The 22,757-nt window shown below is 44.5% G+C and overlaps 2 protein-coding genes across 10 annotated transcripts in view; one reads left to right on the top strand and one right to left on the bottom strand.

Moving 5' to 3' along the window:
* Window positions 1–22,757, top strand: part of dock6 (dedicator of cytokinesis 6) — a 114,003-nt gene that overhangs the window by 40,620 nt on the left and 50,626 nt on the right. For 4 of the 9 annotated variants that reach the window (XM_080724672.1, XM_080724671.1, XM_080724668.1 and 1 more), the window contains exons 14-23: window positions 724–1,297; window positions 8,609–8,726; window positions 9,606–9,676; window positions 10,557–10,695; window positions 12,266–12,367; window positions 13,304–13,390; window positions 14,093–14,324; window positions 15,507–15,671; window positions 17,694–17,866; window positions 21,191–21,292. In XM_080724672.1, coding sequence (XP_080580798.1) covers window positions 724–1,297; window positions 8,609–8,726; window positions 9,606–9,676; window positions 10,557–10,695; window positions 12,266–12,367; window positions 13,304–13,390; window positions 14,093–14,324; window positions 15,507–15,671; window positions 17,694–17,866; window positions 21,191–21,292 — 1,763 coding nt within the window. Of the gene's footprint in view, window positions 1–661; window positions 1,298–8,608; window positions 8,727–9,605; window positions 9,677–10,556; window positions 10,696–12,265; window positions 12,368–13,303; window positions 13,391–14,092; window positions 14,325–15,506; window positions 15,672–17,693; window positions 17,867–21,190; window positions 21,293–22,141; window positions 22,229–22,757 lie in introns of all 9 variants that reach the window. The other 5 variants (XM_080724675.1, XM_080724674.1, XM_080724673.1 and 2 more) reach the window with 2 other exon arrangements.
* On the bottom strand, window positions 1,923–5,802 carry angptl8 (angiopoietin like 8). The gene is made up of 3 exons (XM_080724679.1): window positions 5,296–5,802; window positions 4,262–4,411; window positions 1,923–2,598 (listed from the first exon to the last, which is right to left on the bottom strand). The coding sequence occupies exons 1-3, from the start codon at window positions 5,599–5,601 to the stop codon at window positions 2,440–2,442; spliced, it is 615 nt and encodes a 204-aa protein (XP_080580805.1). The 5' UTR covers window positions 5,602–5,802; the 3' UTR covers window positions 1,923–2,439.

Genomic DNA, 22,757 nt, shown 5'->3' with positions numbered 1-22,757 from the left:
CTGGTGATGCTAGGTTACATGAACCCTAGCGTTTGATTTGAGCTTCTAGATCAGTGGTTCTCAACCTTTTCAGGCTGCAACCCCCAAAATAATCATATTTGATCTGTGGACCCCCCCATCCTGATGAGCATTAAGAGTTGAGGCATTACATCTTGTATAAAACGGTTGGTTCTATTGTGAAAATAGCCGATCTACATGCTCACAACGCCTCGCGTTTTGCGAGGCGTTGTGAGCATGTAGATCGGCTATTTTCACAATTTCTGCCTCTAATATTTGACAATTTGGACAATGTTTAATTTGTCTTTTTAGAGGTATTAAAAAGTCCTTAAATTCTCACTTTAGAAATGTGTAGATACCCTCTATACACTTAAACTTTATGTTGGTTTGTTTACTAGTGAGAAAACAATGTCGCACATTAAGTTAATTATCTGGGGACCCCCCCCAAATAATTTGGGGACTCCCCCTGAGAACCACTGTTCTAGATCGTCGTTTAGATTCGGGAAAACAATTTGGTGTAGACTAGAGGGTAGAAAGGAGGAGGCAAAGAATAGACCTTTTGTGGTCAACAAAGTATATAGGGTTGAAGTGGTTAATAATTACAATTGCTGTGCATCAAGGTCTGGTCATGAGTGTGTGTGTTGTGTGTGTGTGTGTCCCTCAGCCCAATTAAAGATTGACATCTCTCCTGCCCCGGACTCCCCTCACTACTGTCTTTCTCCTGAGCTGCTCCATGTGAAGCCCTACCCCGACCTGCGCGTCCGCCCCACCAAGGACGTCCTGGAGTTCCCTGCTCGCTATGTGTACACGCCCCACACCACCTACAGGTCAGTCTGCTCGCTATGTGTACACGCCCCACACCACCTACAGGTCAGCCTGCTCGCTATGTCTACACGCCCCACACCACCTACAGGTCAGTCTGCTCGCTATGTGTACACGCCCCACACCACCTACAGGTCAGTCTGCTCGCTATGTGTACACGCCCCACACCACCTACAGGTCAGTCTGCTCGCTATGTGTACACGCCCCACACCACCTACAGGTCAGCCTGCTCGCTATGTCTACACGCCCCACACCACCTACAGGTCAGTCTGCTCGCTATGTGTACACGCCCCACACCACCTACAGGTCAGTCTGCTCGCTATGTGTACACGCCCCACACCACCTACAGGTCAGCCTGCTCGCTATGTCTACACGCCCCACACCACCTACAGGTCAGTCTGCTCGCTATGTGTACACGCCCCACACCACCTACAGGTCAGTCTGCTCGCTATGTGTACACGCCCCACACCACCTACAGGTCAGCCTGCATATGAACACAACAGTGAAACTCGGAAAGAGTGTGAGATGTTGGATTGCAGTTGAAAGTTATGTAGCCTATGTGCATGTAAAAAAAATTGGTCTTAAAGTAAAGCAGGTGTTACAGGTGAAGTTTTATTTAATTTTAATGGTCTCTATCTGACTCCGCCAGATGGTGGCAGCAGTGCGTATGCCTGCTTGTACCATCTGGAATCGCTTAAAGAGAGTTGATATCCCATAAAGTCCCAGTCCGGACCAATCAGCGGCAGCTATGGGCGGGCTCTATCAGCACTGTAGCGCTGAGACTGGCCTGTGATAGACAGGCAGCCCCATCGAATCACCTGCTAAATAGCTTGAAAAAATGGACACGCCTCCTACAGCCGTTAGATGGGAGGATCCCAGATGGATGTGGAGCATAGCTATGCTGCTATGCTGCCACCATCTGGCAAAGTCAGGTTACTCTATTTGGCCAAATGAGGTTTAGACCATCATCACACTTTAACATCAACACACGCAGCCAGCCTGCATTGCCCGTATTGCGATTGTGTGGCTTTGTTCGCAAACTGCTCACATTGCAGAAACGTAATATCCAATTATCGATAGTTAGAAATTGGACAGGGAAGCCATGCCATTTTTGTTTTTAATTATTTAGGTATTGATTATGTCATTGTGTAGTAAAACAAACTACCAAAATAAGCTTTTGTTACTCAATAACATTACAAAGACACACACACACACACACACACACACACACACACACTCACTCACTCACTCACTCACTCACTCACTCACTCACTCACTCACTCACTCACTCACTCACTCACTCACTCACACTCTCTCTCTCTTGGTATTAGTATTAATAGATATTAATTGAAGTTGAAGTATCTGCTGTCCGGTAGTGTGATAAAATATTTAATGTCGTAGGCCAGTTTGTGGATCAAATGTGTGGCTTGCCAGGGGAGAGCAATTAAGTTAAAAAGACCAGGGAGAATGATGACATCATTAAAGTCCAGAGATAGAACGATGACATCATTCATTAGGGGCTCTGTTGATATGGAAACCTCAGCTGTGCTGCATCAGCTTGACGTGGCTCCCCTCTTGGATCGGGATGAGAACATGGTGCACTTAATTAAAGACCTTACGTTAGCTGCCGTTCCTTTTAGGAGTTCTCAAATGGCGACCTTTTTGCACCATTTTCTGTAGTCTGGAGAGGTGATGCTTGTGACTCTCAAGACTCTGCTTCTGTTTGTCGGTCAAACCGTGCAGAACGTTCAAGATGTTTGAGTGCTGCTCTGCTCTCTCCTACAAAGCAAATGACAAAAACAAAACGGCACGGTCAGTCAGGGATGGGACGATATGAACATTTCATATCACGATTATTGTCACAAAAGACATCGCGATTTACGATATTATCGCGATAATCAAGATCCATTATCCTGGGGTGGAACATTTGCCAGAAATAGCAGATCTACTAGCTCACAGCGCGTCGCGTTTGCCACGCGTTGTGAGCTTGTAGATCGGCAATTTTTTGGCAAAGACGTTTGATAGAGAGTGAAAAAAGACTATAGAGTACATATTATAAGTACCTTTGAACAATTATAGAGGGTTTAAGTGGTACCGGATATGCAGCTCGGCAAATAAAAGGTGAATTGATCCCAGTGCATGACGGACGACGATATCAAGATAAATTAAATCTCCAAAATACGATTATTGTGAGTGTTTTCTTATCGCGATAAACGATATTATCACTTAACGTCCCATCCCTAAAAGTCAGTTATAATGTATTAACCACCCATTAATCCTATTCTGTATAATTTGTTGACTGGGGGTCCCAGGCCCAGCTATACTTGATCCACTCCTTTCTCTTTTACCTCTACACCAAATCTCTTAGTAAAAAAAAACAAAAAATAGTTGATCTACAAACTCACAATGCGTTGTGAGCTTGTAGATCTTCCGTTCTTGCAGATTGTTCGCCCCAGAATAGGGACGCAAGGGTGCGGTTAATGCGGCATGCCTGCATTTGCATTTTGTAAAATGTAAAGCAGCCACTTTCAATTATAATCCGTCAACCACAGCCATTCTGTATAATGTCCTTTGACATCTCTGAGAGCTTAAATATGTGGGCTCATGCTCCATTAGCAGCCATAAAACTGAGAAGTCCTCTGTGTGTCTCTGAAACGCAGCAGAAGTTGTGCAGAAAAGTAGGGCTGTAAATCGATTGATCTCATTAGCCACTTTTAAGCCCTATTCCATACTTTGCGGTTGCTATAGCCAATCTACCAGCTCACGATGCGTGGCATCGCAACGCCTTGTGAACTTTTAGCACTGCTATTTTCTGTATTTTTGAAAACTTGAGGGGGGGAAAAAGGAAAATGAACATAATTTTACCCAAAATTGTTTTATTTTTTAGTATCAATCATCTCAGACAGAAGTTGCAGGTAGGGATGGGACGATTTGAAAATTTCATATCACGATTATTGTGGTAAAAGAAATCGCGATTTACGATATTATCGCTATAATCAAAATCCATTATCTTGGGGCAGAACATTTGCCAAAAAAATAGCTGATCTACAAGCTCACAACGCGTCGCGCAACGACATTTGATAGAGAGTGGGAAAAAAAACTGTATCAAGTAAAGTACGTATATTAAGTACCTTTTACCAATTATAGAGGGTTTAAGTGTGGATACGCAGCTCGGCAAATAAAAGGTGGATTGATCCCCATGCATGACGGAGGACAATATCACAATAAATTAAATCTCCATGATACGATTATCGTGAGTGTTTTTTAATCACGATAAACGATAATATCGCGTATCGTCCCATCCCTAGTTGCAGGGCTGCGCTCGTTTTGACAGTGGGGTGGTGGGCATGCATGCACGAAACACTGGCTTTTACTCATGTCAGTTAAAAGTGTTAGAGACGGCTGTCCTCTAGAAAGACAACGAAGGACAGCTGTCTGTTACCTGCAGCTCCTTGATGGTAGTGGGTAAAGGGTTGTCGATGTATTTCTCCAGATCGGTCACCTTGCTCTTGAGCGCCGCCTCCTCCTGCTCCATGGAGGTCAACATGTGCTTTGTCACGTTGGTCTGAGCCTGTAGTCCTGCCATCTGGACCTGTCAACAGAAACATCTGCCCAGTACATCTTCTGCTCCCTCCCACTGACCGTTGTGCAGCTGGCAGCCACAAATACTGTGTGTGTACTCTCCCTGTCACTGCCAACCCCTACTGTTTGGTCTTGGGAGGGTGTTAGACAACCACGTGTGACGTGTCTCCCACCGATACACATGGAGTTGCCAGCTACTTCTTTTCCCCCGACAGCGAGGAGTTTCACCGGGAGGTCGTAACGCATGCCGAGGAACACACTATCCGTCCCACTTCCAGAGTTGGAGGACAGTTTCCTGTCCTCCAACTCTGGAACTGGGACGGATACAAAAATTGCCTTTTGTTTGTCTGTTCATAAAGTAACTCCAGAACGTCTTGAATTTAAGAACGGATTGGTGGATTTTCATGAAACTTGATGGGAATGAGCATTAGGCTGTTTTGGGTGGAAAGGGTTCAAGTACATGGTCATAATCAAGGGCAAGGGCAGAATTAATCGTGAGTCACGACTCAGGTGGAAATGGTATACAGCGCTCTACTGAGTGTAATCTTTCTTTTTTCAAACAAGGTCATTTGTTACCTTGCACAAAGCAGCTACTGTACATGGGAATCAAATTAAGTCATACAGTAACACAGGTATTGTTGTTTTTAATTAGCAATTTTGAGCTAGGAAAACCCCCAAATAGTTGCTTGTACAGCTTCTCTGTGTCCCTCTCTAAGAGCCCCAGTTGAACAGAGGCTTATCTGGCAGGGATTTAAAACTTTGCATAGCACCTGCATATTTCTGCTCCCGTAGAAATGCAGATATACTAGGTGGATAAGAAGAACAGCAGCCATAATCAGATCTTTATGGGTGGAAAGAAAAACAGCTGGTGGACACGTTCTGCTCGTTCCTTACCTGGAGCCGACCCAGCACCTCCTTGATCTGCCTCTCCACCTCTGCAGCCCTCTCAGTCTCTTTGACCAGCTGCCGCAGACTCCCCTCATGGCTCCTTACAGATCGACTGATTTCAGCTATCTTGGCCTCGGTGGACTCATAGACACGACTGAGCGACTCGCCGAACTGTATCACGCCATACGACAGAATGTTGACTTGATCTTGCGGCGCGGCCCTGCCCGCCTTCTTGGTAAGGTTCCAGACTGGGCTTGCAGGGACTTGCCTCAGACACACGGCTGCACAAAGCAGGCAAAGGGCCCAATGCATCTCGACAGGTTGTCTGTTTGACTCTGTGGTTCAAAAGCGATTTTGATCCTTGCCGGCCGACCCTAGAGAATGATTGTCTGATGCAGTCGCTCAGCAAATGTGTTGAAGAAAGGCTCTGTGTCTCCTTGTTATCTGTGTATCAGAGTCACACAGAGGATTGCACAGTGCACGTGATTATACCCATTTCCTATGTTTGGATGATGGGTGGCGTGCTTTATTGTGTGTGTGTGTGTGTGTGTGTGTGTGTGTGTGTGTGTGTGTGTGTGTGTGTGTGTGTGTGTGTGTGTGTGTGTGTGTGTGTGTGTGTGTGTGTGTGTGTGTGTGTGTGTGTGTGTGTGTGTGTGTGTGTGTGTGTGTGTGTGTGTGTGTGTGTGTGTAATACCATAGTGAAACATTAGCTCAGCTGTGGTCCAATCTCTCACTGACCTTGGTCCTCAACTCCTGAAGTACTAATTTCAGGGTTCCCACGGTCATGAAATTCCTGGACATATTTTTAATTGAGAAAAACTGGTTTTCCAGACCTGAAAAAAAGGTTTGGAATTAACACATCTGGTGCCAACCCAGAGTTTCCCGAGTTTGTATTGGTACCAACGCTCAACCCTGAGTTTCCCGAGTTTGGGCCTTTTTTTTTTTTTTTTTTTTTCATTTTTTTTTTTTGACCTCCAGAAATGTATTAGGCATGATCGCGATCGCAAAATTGCATGTTTAACCCCCATACCAACCCATTCTTTCAAACATGGCAGCCATGTTTGTTTACATCTGAAGAAAACATAATGGCTGATAAATCATGAATGCCTGAACGGATTTCCAAGCGGATTTTTTTGTTTGAAAGCTGTGAACAGTGTGAACACACGTGGTGCATCATCTAGGCATGGGCGTGCACTTTTTACACAATTGCGCAATTACATGGAAGTCTATGGTAACCATGGCAACGTGGGACATTGAAGAGAAAAAATCATAGCAACATAAGTGTTAATCAAATGATTTGGAAAATGTTTGGATATGCATGGTTTTTGGCTATCGATTAATGTTCATAAAAACTGTCCCAAACCAATTAAGTCTAACATTATGTGAAATACTTAATTATGGAAAGAATGAGTGCTGCGTTGCATGCTTGATAGCGGCCCAATAAACGTATATACAGCATGTCATGTGACAAATCTAAAAGAATAGATCTTCAAGCTAATTATTTTGTTGGCTTTTAGATCTGTCTTTTGTCAAATTACACCTTCACTGGAGTCTGTCTTGGGACATTGATAGCACACTGGTGTAAAAGCCTCATTATTGCACCATATGATTGCTATTGGCCTGGAAATGGGGTTCAATAAAAAAAAAAAAAAACGTTAATTATTTTGAATCCCGTAATTTAGTCTTTCAGGTCCCAAATATCCATGACATACATAATCTCCCTTTTATAATTTCTTTATAGTAAATACATGTGTTTTTGGGTGTATGTGATTGTTTGATATGTAAAGTTGCAACAGTTAATTGAACTAACCAATGTAGTTGGAAATATATTTAATACAGTATATATTCTTTTTATGAAATAATCGATAGTTCCAGCCCTCCTCCCACTAAGTAAAATCAGCTGTTGTACATCAGCTACCTCTCTTGTTTGACTTGGATACGAGCTGAGGTCAGTCTCACCATGAAGATGCCAATGCTAGGTCAAGCTCTCCCTCATTCAAAAATGGCTGCCCACTCAAAGGTTAACCCATTTAGAACGGGTACACATTATTGTGTATCATTATTGTATGCTTTAACTATTTTTGAAAAATCGTGAAAATTTGAATTTTTACCCGATTCTATAAGTGTCTTTTGAATCCTTCTAAGATTTCTTTTGAAAAACCCATGTTTCTATGTCAGCAATCTGGCCAGCCATCATCAAAGAAAAGGTCCTTTTCACATAATTGGAGCTCAGTTAGTCTGCTCTTGAGAGACTACTATGTCATGTGAAGGAGCCCCAAAATGATATGTATTTGGCCACGGACCCGCATCTCAAAATATTTAGTTCCAGGGACCCCCCAGAAGCAAAATTTGATTTACAAACGTTCGTTTTGAAAATACATATATTCAAAGATTTGCACACATTTTCACAACTTTTTCCAAAAAATAGCAGATCTACAAGCTCGTGAGCTTGTAGATCTGCTATTTTTCACTGGTTAAAGCATTCAATAATTCTAGGCCTATAAATTCTTCTCTAATGACAAGAGTTTACCAATAAGATATATTGTCACACACATGACTGTACCCTGTTATATCATGTAGATTTAGGTGTGTTTGTGCTACAGAACAAGCAGCCAAAGCAAGGTGAAACCAGTATGTAGGACAGCACACCACTCACTCCCAATAATACAACTTAAAACTAACATTTTTGCATGAACATTTAGGTCACAATAGCCTCGGAAACCCAGGCTTATTTTGGCCATCGGAAGAAAAATAAACCTGGGCAAGCCCCCCTATAACTGTGCTGGTTCATGACATTTTAATCGTATAAATAAATGTAGCCGTTCAGATATCTTATTTTACATCAGTATTGTTCATGTGAACTGGTTTGTTTAGGCTTATCCATTATAATTATGAAATCGCTATGATTTATCACTCGTTTTCCACCGCGGATTATGCTGAAACAGGATCTCTTGCCAGTTAACATTATATTCTAAATATTATTTAGAGTGATCCACTGGATATAGTTAATATTATTCATATATAGGATGTACTGTCGAGCAACTTTTCATATATTCCACAGGATTCGAAATTAACAGCCACATTATGGCCAGACTATGGCTGGTATTTTCTTCTTTTTTGCCTGCCAGTTTAGCCAGTACAAACCATTGTTTTGTGTAGTTCTGAGTGTCCTTGGACACTTGTGGCCACAATGGCCACCAAACACTGCATTTGTGTAACGGCATAACGTTTCTCTTCCTCCCTACCGTCGTTTGCCCTTCTCATATTGCTCTCATTCTTACTTTCTCATGCCCTCTTTGTGGTTATTTGTGGTGCTCAGGAACATGCTGTATGTGTACCCGCAAAGTCTGAACTTCAGCAGTCGCCAGGGTTCAGTGAGGAACATCGCTGTGAAGGTCCAGTTCATGGCAGGAGAGGACAGCAGCCAGGCTATGCCGGTGAGTCCTTTCGCGCGCTCCACAGCACCCACTCAGGACAATGGCATCCCACCTAACAAAGAACAGCCCTGGGCCTGAAATCTGATGTCCTCTCTTCAGCATTACCTTTGCTCAAAACTATGTCCTTCATGTTTAATTTACACTTCGTCGCACAGCGTGTCGCATGCTGAAAATGGCTGATCAACAAGCTTGCATCGTGGAAAGGACAAGCTTGTAGATCTGATATTTTATCAGATCTCAGATATTGAATGTACAGTTTGCAAAGGAGAAGACTTCAAGTCAAACAATTTCTGCAGTAATGGCTTTATTTGCAATCTGAAATTACTGAGCGGGAAAAAATATAGATTATACTGTAGCTGCTCACCATTATCAAAAAATGCAAAATATACATGCAAGGAAAAAAAATGAAATTCAAAGTCCTAGTCTGCCCAGTCTTCTGTGTATGGCCACATGTTCTCTTCTCATTCTCAGAATAATCTTTTCACTTGCTGTTTCCACCCGGGCAATGTTCAGTAATGTTAGAATACAGGACATATATTTGCGTTTCAATCGACAATTTGAACTGTTGTTCACTTCAACTTTAGCCTATACGCTAGGTTTAGAATATGAGGTTACTGTTCAGACACACAGTTTGACAGCATTTGTATATTTGGCAAAGATCCATTGTTTTGGTCTTGGGTGAGCTAAGCGTGTGTGTCAAAGACATTCAAGCATTTTCAAAGAGAAATAAACATGTTAATTATATAGCCCACACAGACTGTGTTGGAGATGTGACGGCTGAAAAACGGCTTGATAGCGATTGTAAAACACTGCAATAGAGAGCCCCCTCTGGTGGTTGAAGAGGGACTCTCCCACTAATGTAAACTGTCATCACAACAGGTCATCTTCGGGAAGTCCAGCTGTGCAGAGTTCATGAAAGAAGCGTACACGCCTGTCATCTACCATGACAAGTAAGACTCTGGATTCATTCTGCCTCCCATTGAGACCCGTGGTTCTTAAAGGGGCCTTTTCTACCGGCAAAGAACCGGTTCCAGAACCAGTGCCGGTTCAACTTTCTTAGAACCTTGTTTCGTTCTTGCGAACCGGCTTGCGTTTCCACCAGACTGAACCATGATTGAACCAGAGGAACCAAGGATTTTGTGGTTCCCATTCGGAACCAACTTTTACGGTTCGGAACCAACTCTGGTTCTCGGTGGAAAAGCTCACCTCTGGTTCATCCCATAGGCGGGAGAAAGAACCAGAACCAGTACTTTGCCGGTGGAAAAGGCCCCAAAGTGCGGTCCTTTAAGGGGGTTCCAGGGGCTCCCCAGCTACATTAGTTAACATTGCATCAAAATCAGTTAGACCACTTCAACCCTATATTTTATACTTGGGCTATTCAAAAACAGACAATCTACAAGCTCACAACGGGTCACGATGCAATGTGTTCTAAGCTTGTAGATCTGCTATTTTTGAAGAATTATTTAAAAATTGTGAACGATTTTTGAGAATCCTCTCTTATGGTCACTTGAACCCTAGCGTCCATATTCGGAGAACTTTAGACAAAAATAGCAGATCTACAAGCTCACAACGCCTCGCAGCGCGAGGCGTTGTGAGCTTGTAGATCAGCTATTTTCGGCAAAGAGGTTTGGTGTAGAGGGGGAAAAGAGCAGACCTACAGAGTAAAGGTCAAGTAAGTTTTCTCTACAAAATATGTTCAGTTGTGGGTCTGCCGCCAAACAGATATCAATTTAGATGTCCTTGACATGAGAAAAAAAGATTAGATTTTAGACTGCCGAGCCGTGCGTTCCCCCTGTCAGAGCAGCACTGCTTCCTCTCCCGTCTCTCCAGGTCTCCAGAGTTCTACGAGGAGATGAAGATGAAGATTCCTGCCAACTTGACGGACAACCACCACCTGCTGTTCACCTTCTATCACATCAGCTGCCAGCCCAAACAGAACACCCCACTGGAGGCCCCTGTGGGATACACAGTAAGTACAAGGCTGGGCCATATAATAGGAGTTCAAGTGGCTTAAAAAATGGCTGCCCACTCAAAGGTTAACCCATTTAAAACGGGTTGTGTATCATTATTTTATGCTTTAACTATTGAAAAATAGCAGATATACAAGCTCACAGCGCGGCACCGAGTGCCGCGCTGCGAGCTTGTAGATCTGCTATTTTTGAAAAATCGTGAAAATTTGAATTTTGACCCGATTTTATAAGTCTCTTTTGAATCCTTCTAAGATTTTTTTTGAAAAACCCATGTTTCTATGTCAGCAATCTGGCCAGCCATCATCAAAGAAAAGGTCCTTTTCACTTAACTGGAGCTCAGTTAGTCTGTTCTTGAGAGACTACTATGTCAGTGGTTCTCAAACCTTTTCATGTGAAGGACCCCCAAAATGATATGTATTTGGCCACGGACCCCCATCTCAAAATATTTAGTTCCAGGGACCACCCAGAAGCAAAATTTGATTTACAAACGTTCGCTTTGAAAATACATATATTCAAAGATTTGCACACATTTTCACAACTTTTTCCAAAAATAGCAGATCTACAAGCTCGCAGCGCGGCACTCGGTGCCGCGCTGTGAGCTTGTATATCTGCTATTTTTCACTGATTAAAGCGTTCAATATTTCTAGGCCTATAAATTCTTCTCTAATGACACATCAGCTGCCAGCCCAAACAGAACACCCCACTGGAGGCCCCTGTGGGCTACACAGTAAGTACAAGGCTGGGCCATAGGGAGTTCAAATCAATATGATGTTGTCCCATGATTTTAAAACTTTTGCCTCGATTCCGATTAATGAGCGATTATGATTATGATTTATCTTCTTTTTTGGCTATTTTCACTATCTTTGCACACCGCCATTGTACAACAAAGTATAGCAGGGTTGATCAGACTAACCAATTTTGGTGATTATAAAAAGAATCGATTACAATACTTTTTGATACTAGTCCTACAATAAGCAGGTAATACATCACTATTATAAGCAAGATAATATGTCAGTACATAAACAACAATATAACGAATGCATAGGAATATCAATCTTGAAAAAAACAATAACATAGGTAGACCATGCACCTAATCAGGAAAAAATGTTTCTAAAAGCTAAAAAATGCTAACTAGCTTAATGTGTGGTCAATGGCGTGTGGTCAATGTTACAGTAGTGCTATGGGTTTAGGTGGAGTCTGAAGAGGTGCGTCTTCAGTCCACGGTGGAAGCTATAGGGAGTGAGTCTAGTTCTAAGTGCAACAGGAAGTTTATTCCACAGTTTGGGGGCCAGGAGGGCAAATTGTCTAGGATGAGTGGATTTTTGTCCTGGGGTTTTTAGCGAGGGTTCTGTCAGTATCCCTGTGTTGGCTGATCTGAGCGAACGGGTGGCGTTGTAGGGGTTGATCAGGTTTTGGAGGTATGGAGGTGCCATACCTTTGGCTGCTTTAAGTGCACTTCTGTGATTCAATACCTCCACACACATCCTGACTTCCATTTATAGGGCTTCAGATGTTGACTTGCCAGAGGTTAAATACCTTCTTTCTTTCCTTGGTTCCTTCCCTCCACAGTGGATTCCTCTGATGCAGCATGGTCGACTACGCACCGGCTCCTTCAGCCTGCCCGTTTCGGTGGAGAAGCCTCCGCCCAGCTACTCTGTCCTCACCCCTGACGTGAGTGTGTGTGCATGGGGAACGAGAGAGTAGGGCATTCACGAATAGTGATTTTTAGTATTCAAATTATTCAACCTCAAAGTATTCGAGGATATTCGACAGAACTGGCCAAACTGTCAAATATTAAGTCAGCAAGAGGCGAACATTGTGAAAATAGCCGATCTACATGCTCACAACGCCTCGCATCGATCTAGCATGTAGATCTGCTATTTTCACAATATTTATCTGCGGAACCGAGTCACATTAAATGCACACTAGGCTAACGCGGACCAGTTCGTGTAAGCAGATGTGCGGGCGCGGCGAGTCTCACCGCAAGTCTCCGACCAATAGCATGTGTTCTCCTCTCCCCTCCCCCCTCTGCTGCTCTGCTCAGCGCAGAGAACGCTGCTGCGTCATGACGTCAACACATTCGGTGTGACGTTCTCTGCACTCTGATTGGTTAGGGAAATTCTACACTTCCTCCAACAGTGATCATAACGCGATCGCCCAGGCTTCATTTTCTTCCGATCGCCAAATGAAGCCTGGGTCCCCGAGGCTACATTAAATGTAATACCTACAATTCCAAGTGCTTGTCAGGGTGGGGGTTCTACTGTTCAATTATGTTTATTTTGGGGGTCGCGGCCTAAAAAGGTTTGAGAACCCCTGGTATAGAGCATTAACAAATGCATCCACCAGGGGCATTGACAACTCATTCTTATGACTTCCTATCTAGCCAAGCTTTATAAACTATATCTTTTTTAAAGAAAAAAAAAAAAAAAAAAGCGAATATCCGACTTCGGTGAACAACGTCGAATAGTGACTTTGATATTTGAATATTTGAATATTTGGTGCCCTACGAGAGAGAGACGCAACGACGCGTGACTCATAATGGTCTCACTTTAATAGTCTGCAGCTGGAGAGTGTCTGACGGGGGTGAATGTCTTGTCTCCATTACAGGTTCAGCTCCCAGGCATGAAGTGGGTGGATAATCACAAGGCTGTGTTTAACGTGGAGGTGACGGCTGCCTCCTCTGTTCACACTCAGGTACAGAGAGACCAGACTTTTTTTTTAGAAGTTTTTAAAGCTGCAATCCGTTTGTAAAGGTTTGGAATTTTAACGACTCCGGTTACGATTCCCTCTCAATGGTCCAACAAATGGAAACACACTCTCAGAGTTACATGGTGGTCCTTGGAACCACTCTAATGGAATGGGTTTGCTGCTCTGACATCACGCTCTGACGTCACTGTGATGTCAGGGGAACTACACTAACAGAATCCCTTTTATGACCTAGAGATCCCTGATGTCATCAATATTAGCCCATATCTAACAGGACTTCATATGGGAATGCCCATATAAGGAGGCCAAATCGGCCACATACCACACTAACAGCATCCATATATGGCCAAGACAGATGGCCAAGACAGCCCATATCTGTGTGGCTGGTTCTACAGACAGGGATCTCCATGTATGGGCAATTGGGCATAAAAGGATTGTATGTATGATGTTAGATGTGATAGACGTCATAGGACTTTCACATAAAGAATAACTGAGTACTGGTAAGCATGTTTGGGCTCTCCATATACAGTACATGGGTACCAGGGGTCTCCATATATGGGTAACTGGTCCGATATATATCACTGGCCAGATGGCCAAGACATGGCACAACCTTGCCCTTTAGGGTGAGGTCGCTTGTCGCCCTGAGGTCGCTTGTCTTACTAGTTTTTGATGTTTGCACCACCTCCGTAGGATCCTCACCTGGACAAGTTCTTCACCCTGGTGTACGTGCTGGAGGAGTACTCGTTCCCGTACCGCCTGAAGGACGTGATCATCACGGAGGCCAACATGGAGGGCGAGCTGAAGGCCAGCATGGCCGCCCTCAGGGGGGCTCTGCTGGACACCTGCGTCCGCTTCCTCCACCAGCTGCTCACCAAACTCATCCTCCTCATCGTCTACCCGCCCGTCATCTCCGGACAGATCGGTGAGCAGGACTGTCGCACAAGTACAAGCAGGGGATCTTGCAGAATTGATTGATATGGCAACAGTTTAACCGCCTGAACTCTATTTTTGAACATTTTGGAAAGATCAAAAGGGGCGCCCGCTGGCCTACTGGTCCAGGCGCATACCACTTAGGCATTGCCACATAGACATGGCGGTGGCGGCGGCGCCGGTTTGATTCCCGATCCGGACAACCTTTGCTGCGTGTCACTCCCATCTCTCCCCCCATCCCCCCCCCCATTTCCTGTCAGTCTATACTGTCCTATCAATAAAGGCATAAAAGCCCAAAAACAAACCTTAAAAAAAAAAAAGAAAGATCTAGAAAAACCTCCCACCCACTGCCCATCTGGGCTATTGTTTGATCACAAAAACACAAATAAACCGCTTAAAAATTGGCTTCGTCACTGTCTTCATAACATATATGCCAATGGTCAATAGTCAACCCACTGAGGAGAAAAATCGGATCATACAGAATGACAGAGGTTTCTTCATTTTATAGTAGGATGGTGGAAAATGTGGGATCATGTGTGGGTCCCTTGCACAAAACCTTTACAGATGGGGCTCTGTGGCCAAATACATTCTTTTTTTTGGGGCTCTGTGGCCAAATACATTTTTTTTTTTTTTTTAAGATTTGTTTTTGGCTTTTATGCCTTTATTGATAGGACAGAGGACTGACAGGAAATGGGGGTAGAGATGGGGAGTGACACGCAGCAAATGTCGTCCGGATCGGGAATCGAACCAGCGCCGCCGCCAGGCATCCATGCCTATGTGGCAATGCCTAAGTGGTATGCGCCTGGACCAGTACAGTAGGCCAGCGGGCGTCCCGGCCAAATACATCCTTGACAGGAAAATGTTAGTAGAACCTCTGCAAGTACAACAATTCTGTTTCTTTTCAAGAAGCTCAGTCTCGGGGCGCCCAGTGGCCTACTGGTCTAAGCGCATACCATATAGGCATTGATGCCTGGCGGCGTCGCCGGTTCGATTCCCGATCCGGACGACCTTTGCCGCATGTCTCTCCCCATCTCTCCCCCCGTTTCCTGTCAGTCTACTGTACTATCCAATAAAGGCATAAAAGCCCAAAAATAAATCAAAAAAAAAAAAAAGAAGCTCAGTCTCATGCCCCCTCTCTCTATCTCTCTCACACACACTTGTATCTGTTCTGCAGTGAACCTGGGCCGGGCAGCCTTCGAGGCCATGTCCCTGTTGGTCAACCAGGTCCATAAGAACCTGGAGGGGAACCAGGACCAGCACGGCCGCAACAACCTGCTGGCCTCCTACATCCACTACTGCTTCCACCTGCCCACCGCTGAGCCGCCCGTGCACCCCGCAAGTGAGTAGGGATGGGTCGATAAGCGATATTATCGTTTATCGTGATAAAAAAAAAACACTCACGATAATTCTATCGTGGAGATTTAATTTATTGTGAAATTGTCCTCCGTCATGCACTGGGATCAATTCATCTTTTATTTGCCGAGCTGCATATCCGCTACCATTTAAACCCTCTTATGGTAAAACGTACTTATAATATACGTACTTGATAGTCTTTTTTTTTTTTTACTCTCTACCAAACCTCTTTGCCAAAAAATAGCCGATCTACAAGCTCACAACGCGTCGCAACGCGGCGCGTTGTGAGCTTGTAGATCTGCTATTTTTTGGCAAATGTTCGCTCCGTGATATGAAATATTCATATCGTCCGACTCCCATCCTTACAAGTGAGTCACCTACTGCTGGAACCTTTACCGCAGCTCACTCTAGGACTCCATTTCACGAAATGTCACGTAATAGTGTTTCGACGGGTTCCTCACATCCCCCATTATAGACCGTTTTCAGGTGGTAAACAATAACACAGCAGCCCTGAAATGAATGCTCCAACCTTTGTGAATGTCAGGTTTGTAACCGGCGCTGCTGCCTTGGAAACTGACATACAGTAAATGATCAGAGAAATGGCTGTTGGTTAGCAAGCTACAATAAGCCTGCAAAAATAGATATATCTGTACATTTTCAGGGGTTGACACTAAGGTCTCAGAGGCACTTGCCCATCGGGCAAGTACAGGTCATATTCTACTTGCCCGAAGGTAATGCCCACTTGCCCGAAAAGTAAATCGTCCATTATAAAATGATAGGTACGATTTTAATTACTGCTCAATTTAACACTTATTTCTTTACTTTCTGGGGCTGTGCGATAAAATGTCATACCTCAATACCTCCAAATACCAAATACTTTAGCTATGATTGAATATGTCTATGGTTTCACACTTGTTATTTTATATTTTTTAAATTTATATTTTTAAATGTAGCAACAGTAAAAACAGCACATTATAGGTAAATAGTGCTCTTATTTTACATTCCACAGACCAGAAGAGACAGCGCACTGGCCACGTTCAGGTGTTTAGACAGATATCTCATGTTGTGTTTATAGACATTTGTGTCCCCTCTCAAATGAGCACTTGCCCCGTCGGGCAACCTGAAAGCCAACGTCACCTTCCCTGACGTTTTATTTACCTGCCGGGGGCAGGTGGGCAAGCCTTAGTGTCAATGCCTGATTTTTCTTATCATTACCAGATCAGGATGTTTTCAATTTGCGTTGAGCTTACCCCTTCCTGTTGGTGTTAATTGTTGACCTCATGTCAATCATTTATCTTATTTATTTATTCATTTGTACATTTTTATTTTTATAAATATTTTCTCCCAATTTAGTAATTCTGTCAATTTCCAAGTCCCCTAGTACTGTAATGCCTTGTCGCTGCTGACCCCTACTGGTTGTTCTCAGGGATGGTGTAGAGTAGACCAGGTCTCTTCTGATGCAAGTGGTGCTGACAGTCCACTTGTTTTCATACAGTAGATCCCCACTGAACAGAATCAGAATCAGCTTTATTGTCACATCACAGGTTTACAGAAGTAAAGAAGTGGGTGAAATTCGCTTTCGTGATTTTTCCATAGGAAAAAAAGGGAAGAAGGGGGCAAGGGGATAGTGATATTAATCAAAGAAAACAAATTATCTACATATTTAAACATACTGTAGTACCTGTGGTAAAATATAAAGGTGCGCGAGCATAGCAGCAGATGTAATACTGTAAATGATACTACGGATGTTAGTTAAGGTGCGTGAAAACTACACAAAGAACATCTGGCCTCCCACCCTGGAACACATTGTCTCCATAGGAACGCCCAGCCATGCCAGATGCATCGTGGAAGATTCACCCTCTAGTCTCTAATGGTGGGCAGGAACTGTATCACCCCAGTGCCACTGATCTTATTTATTTTAAGGGGAAAAGAGTTTTCACACATCCTAGCAAAAGAATTGACTGTAGAAACTTGTCTATAAACATGTGCATCCCTCTTAACTGAACAGGCGGGACCCCAGGCTATGAGCTGCCCATCCAGTATGCTACCTTATCCAGGGCGACGGGCCGGCCCAGCAGCCTGAACCTGGCCCGCTCCAAGAGCATCAGCAACTCCAACCCTGACCTGGCCACCTCGCCTGTGTCTCCTGATGAGGAGGTCCAGCGCATCATAGGGAGCAAGGTGGGCTGGACCTCTCCTTGGCTGGACTGCATGTGTAGTAGGGCATTCACGAATAGTGATTTTTAGTATTCGAATTATTCAACCTCAAAGTATTCGAATAGTCGAGTATTCGACAGGACTGTCAAATATTAAGTAAGCAAGAGGCGAACATTGTGAAAATAGCTGATCTACATGCTCACAACGCCTCGCAACGGTTATCTGCGGAACCGAGTCACATTAAATGTAATACCTACAATTCCAAGTGCTTGTCAGGGTGGGGGTCCCCAGTTCAAATATGTTTATTTTGGGGTCACGGCCTAAAAAGGTTTGAGAAGCCCTGGTATAGAGCATTAACAAATTCATCCACCAGGGGCATTGACAACTCATTCTTATGACTTCCTATCTCGCCAAGCTTTATAAACTATATATTTTTTAAAGAGAAAACAATACAAAAAAAAAAGCGAATATTCGACTTCTGTGAACAACGTCGAATAGTGACTTTGATATTCGAATATTTGGTGAATGCCCTAATGTGTAGATTGTATGGTTGTTTAGCTGAGAGCATCACTTGTGTCAGCAGAATTGCCGTTGCTTATTTGTTTTTGACTGTGGATTAGTGAGATGTCATACCAAGCTTGAGTTTTGTGTTGTGTTTTGTTTTCATGTTTTTGCATCCCTAAGCCAATCTTAGACAGTCTTCTACTGCGTCTCCTATTCACAGATGACCTTGACCTTATGAAGATAAGGGTGACTTGTATTTAGTTGCGTGTCGGTGTAACGCACTGACAACGCGTTGTGAGTTTGTAAATCTGTTATTGTTGGTGTACAGCATGCCACTCAACATACAGATCAATCTCCGAAAATTAGAATAGTTTGTAAAATAAATATTCTTGAAACGTTCATATATTCCTTGACATTTTCATTGCGACCGTAGGTCGCACTTACTACAGAAAGCTGCTCGAGGTGTCCGTCCGTCCGTCCGTCACACACGTCACACGTCACACTTTTGCCCTGCTCATATCTCCGCAACCGTTGCCCCGATCCATGCCAGATTTTGCACACACACTCCTTACCTGCCAAACTACAACCTCCAAGGACCCCCGGAGCTCCAGGGACCCCCAGCTCCCTCGGGGACCCCCAAGTGTAAAAAATGAGCACATGTGCAAAAATTACCAAATGACCACCCCAACGGGGCTGCTCACGGGGCATTCCCGGGGACCACCCACTCCTGGTGCTCCAGAACGGATGCAAAAGTGGTGGCGCCCCCAGTGGAGGACCCCCTGCCACTGCAGCTCACATAAAATGCCGTAACTCGGGCTAGGAGCGACCGGGAGAGCCGGGGCCGGTACCTATTCGTCCGCCTTGGCGGCGCGGAGACCCCACCCCTCATTTCTCACATGGCCCTCTAGCGCCACCATGAGGCAGATTCAGATTTTGCCCTAAAATCACGAAAATCACTACACAGTATGTCTACACTCATGTCATCAACATGGATCAGGAAGATTTTGGAAAAACACATTTTTGCTCTATTTGTGGAGATAAGTGACCTACGGTCGCTTATCTCCCGATTAGGGAGTCTTACTGGTATATTCTAGATACATTTCACATTCTGTGAATTATTCCAAACCTTTTTTTGTTCAAATAAAAAAAAATCCAGATTTCAAAATATTACAATATTACACAAGACCACTCAAAACAAGGATCTATTGCGACCGTAGGTCGCATTTACTACCAAAACCTCCACGGGCTGTCTGTGCGTCAGTCAGTCAGTCAGTCAGTCAGTCAGTGAGTCCGTCACACTTTTGCCCTGCTCATATCTCCACAACCGTTGCCCCCATCCATGCCAAATTTTGCACACACACTCCTTGACTGCCAAACTACAACCTCCAAGGACCCCCGGAGCCCCAGGGACCCCCAGGTCCCTGGGGGACCCCCAGATGTAAAAAATGACCAAATGTGCTCACACGTCACACGTCACACTTTTTCCCTGCTTATATCTCCGCACCCGTTGACCCGATCCATGCCAGATTTTACACACACACTCCTTGCCTGCCAAACTACAACCTCCAAGGACCCCCGGAGCCCCAGGGACCCCCAGGTCCCTGGGGGACCCCCAGATGTAAAAAATGACCAAATGTGCAAAAATGACCAAATGACCACCCCAACGGGGCTGCTCACGGGGAATTCCTGGGGACCACCGACTCCTGGTGATCCAGAACGGATGCAAAAGTGGTGGCGCCCCCAGTGGAGGACCCCCTGCCACTGCAGCGCACATAAAATGCCGTAACTCGGGCTAGGAGCGTCCGGGAGAGCCGGGGCCGGTACCTATTCGTCCGCCAAGGCAACGCGGAGACCCCACCCCTCATTTCTCACATGGCCCTATTCTAGCGCCACCTTCAGGCCGATTTTTAAAACACATTTTTGGACACTGCTCCTACAGTTTTTGCCCTAAAAACACGAATATCACTACACAGCATGTCTACACTCATGTCATCAACATGCATCAGGAAGATTTGGGGAAAAAAAATTGTTGCCCTATTTGTGGACATAAGCCACCTACGGTCGCTTATCTCCCGATTAGGGAGTCTTACTGGTTTTATATTAGAGAAATGTCAACCTTATGAAGTCACTGTCAGAGTTGCTTGAAGTCCAATAGGAAGTTTCCGAAGTCAGTTGGGGTGCTATGGCATCTCCATGCTTTTTTACAAAATATTCTAAGAGATTCTGAGATTGATCTGTATATATAAAGTATAAATCAGCCATTATACTGTAGTGCTAAATGTTGCATTGTGTAGCCGCTAACTTTTGTCCTGTGGTTGTGCAGTCCAGATTGATGTTGACCATGTGCATACCTACATACTGTAGGATTTTGCTGTGCAGTCTTTATATTTAACAGTTTCTTCTTACAGGTATTTTGTTTTTACCTTTAGAACTCATTAGAGTTAACTGCGTATGAACTTCTGTACCAACAATTAATTGCACTACTGATGCCAAATTATGCAAATCACGCTGTGTTGCCTCTGTCTGTTGTGTTTCCTGTGCTCCCCCCCCCCCTCTTCAACTCTTCTTTTAGTTTATTGTCTACGCTCTACTCCTTCCCTCCCTCCCCTCTTATTCCATGAATCTGTCCTTATCGTTATCTCCCTTCTTTCCCTCTCTTCCTCCCTGCCTCTCGCTGCTCTTTGTCTGCGCGCGTGTCTGTGTATGTGTTTGTCTGCGCGCGTGCGTGTATGTGTTTGTCTGCGCGCGTGCGTGTATGTGTTTGTCTGCGCGCGTGCGTGTATGTGTTTGTCTGTGCGCGTGCGTGCGCTTGTGTTTGTGTCTGTCTGGTGGCTGTGATGGCAGGGGATAGATCGCTCCCACTCCTGGGTAAACTCTGCTTACGCCCCCGGGGGCTCCCGAGCTGTGCTTCGTCGGAACCCCAACTCCAGCTGTGAGCTCAAGCAGGTGCCGAACCCCCCCTCACCTCACCTCTCCCCTCCCCATGTACACTCAACTTCACCCCTCGTTGTCTTTTGCCTCCATCCCAGAATCACTCGGTCCCACACCACCCCCACCACCACCATCCTCCCATCGCGCCCGCCTCTGCCTTAACTGTCTTCTCCATTCTCAGGGGTTGAATCCGTGTGTGTCACCGTTTTGTCACCGTCTGGCACTGCCTCTGTCTCTGAAACCACTCTGTCGGCTCATCTCTTCCTGTCCTGTCCTGTCTGTTTGTTTATGTGCATTCTTCAGAGATCATCCTTTCAAGCTCCTAAGCTCTTATTTAGCCGTCTAAAAGCCTTGAGGAAATTGGTTGGGCGCACAGCTTCCATCCCACTGGTGGAAGAGACGTTAACCAGTGGGGTCAAAGATGTCCGTCAGTCACAAGATTTAACATTTTCCTTGTAACCCATTGAACACAACACACTTCTGGAGTGTTAATTTAACTCTGGGTTAAACTCTGAGTCAACGACTTAAGCCCTATTTTATACTTAAATTGAACATTTAAGCAGATCTACAAGCTCACAAGAGATTGCGAGATTGTGGATCTGCTCCTTGAAAATGTCTGAAGTCTTTCGCCGTGGCATGCCCAAAATAGGGACGCCGGGTAGAAAGTGGCAAAACAAACACTCAGATTCCACTGTGAACAAGTTCAGTTTGACGAGAGGCCTACTGGGAGAAATGGCAGTGTTTTGTTTGTAAAGGAAAGGAGCTCTCTGGCCACCACACATAGCCATCTCTTCTCCATGCTTTCCTCACATCCTCTTTGTCCTCATGTCTATGTGTCCACCCTCACCATCACTCCCATGTCAGGCAAGTGAGCGCGGCTGCAACCGCATGTCTGCCTTTCTGGACAGTTCCAGCTTCTGTTCAGTTCCCACAAGGCAGATTGCCAAGAAGGTAAACCTGGCATAACACTAAAACATACTAACACATTGTCTTAACATTCATTGTTGTCCATCATTTTCCATTCATAACGTGGGTGTGATCATTTTGTTATTGAAGTCTTTGAACGTGGTTTCTTATGACATGCTCATACAGTAGGACTCATAGTTGAATAAGATGTTAAACTGTTCCGTTTTCATTACTGGGATTTATGGCCAGTGTTTAAGCCCCTCTTTTGTTCTTTACTATTTCATACAGTTCCATAGTTTGAAAAGTTGTTTTGATCTCCAAATTAACACATTTAGGCCTAGGATTATTGACTGCTTTAACTATTGAAAAATAGCAGATATACAAGCTCACAGCGCGGCTCCGAGTGCCGCGCTGCGAGCTTGTAGATCTGCTATTTTTGAAAAATCCAGATTTTTCTTTCTTTGCAAGTCTTCGAATATATCTAATTTATTTAAAAGCAAACATTTGTAACTCAAATATTTGCTTCTGGGGGGTCCCTGGAACAACATATTTTGAGATGGGGTCCGTGGCTAAA

Source organism: Nannobrachium achirus (genome assembly GCF_963921795.1).
Source record: "Nannobrachium achirus genome assembly, chromosome: 4".
Taxonomy (NCBI): domain Eukaryota; kingdom Metazoa; phylum Chordata; class Actinopteri; order Myctophiformes; family Myctophidae; genus Nannobrachium; species Nannobrachium achirus.
Note: the sequence above shows the minus strand (reverse complement) of the source record. Positions and strands in the feature narration are given on the sequence as shown.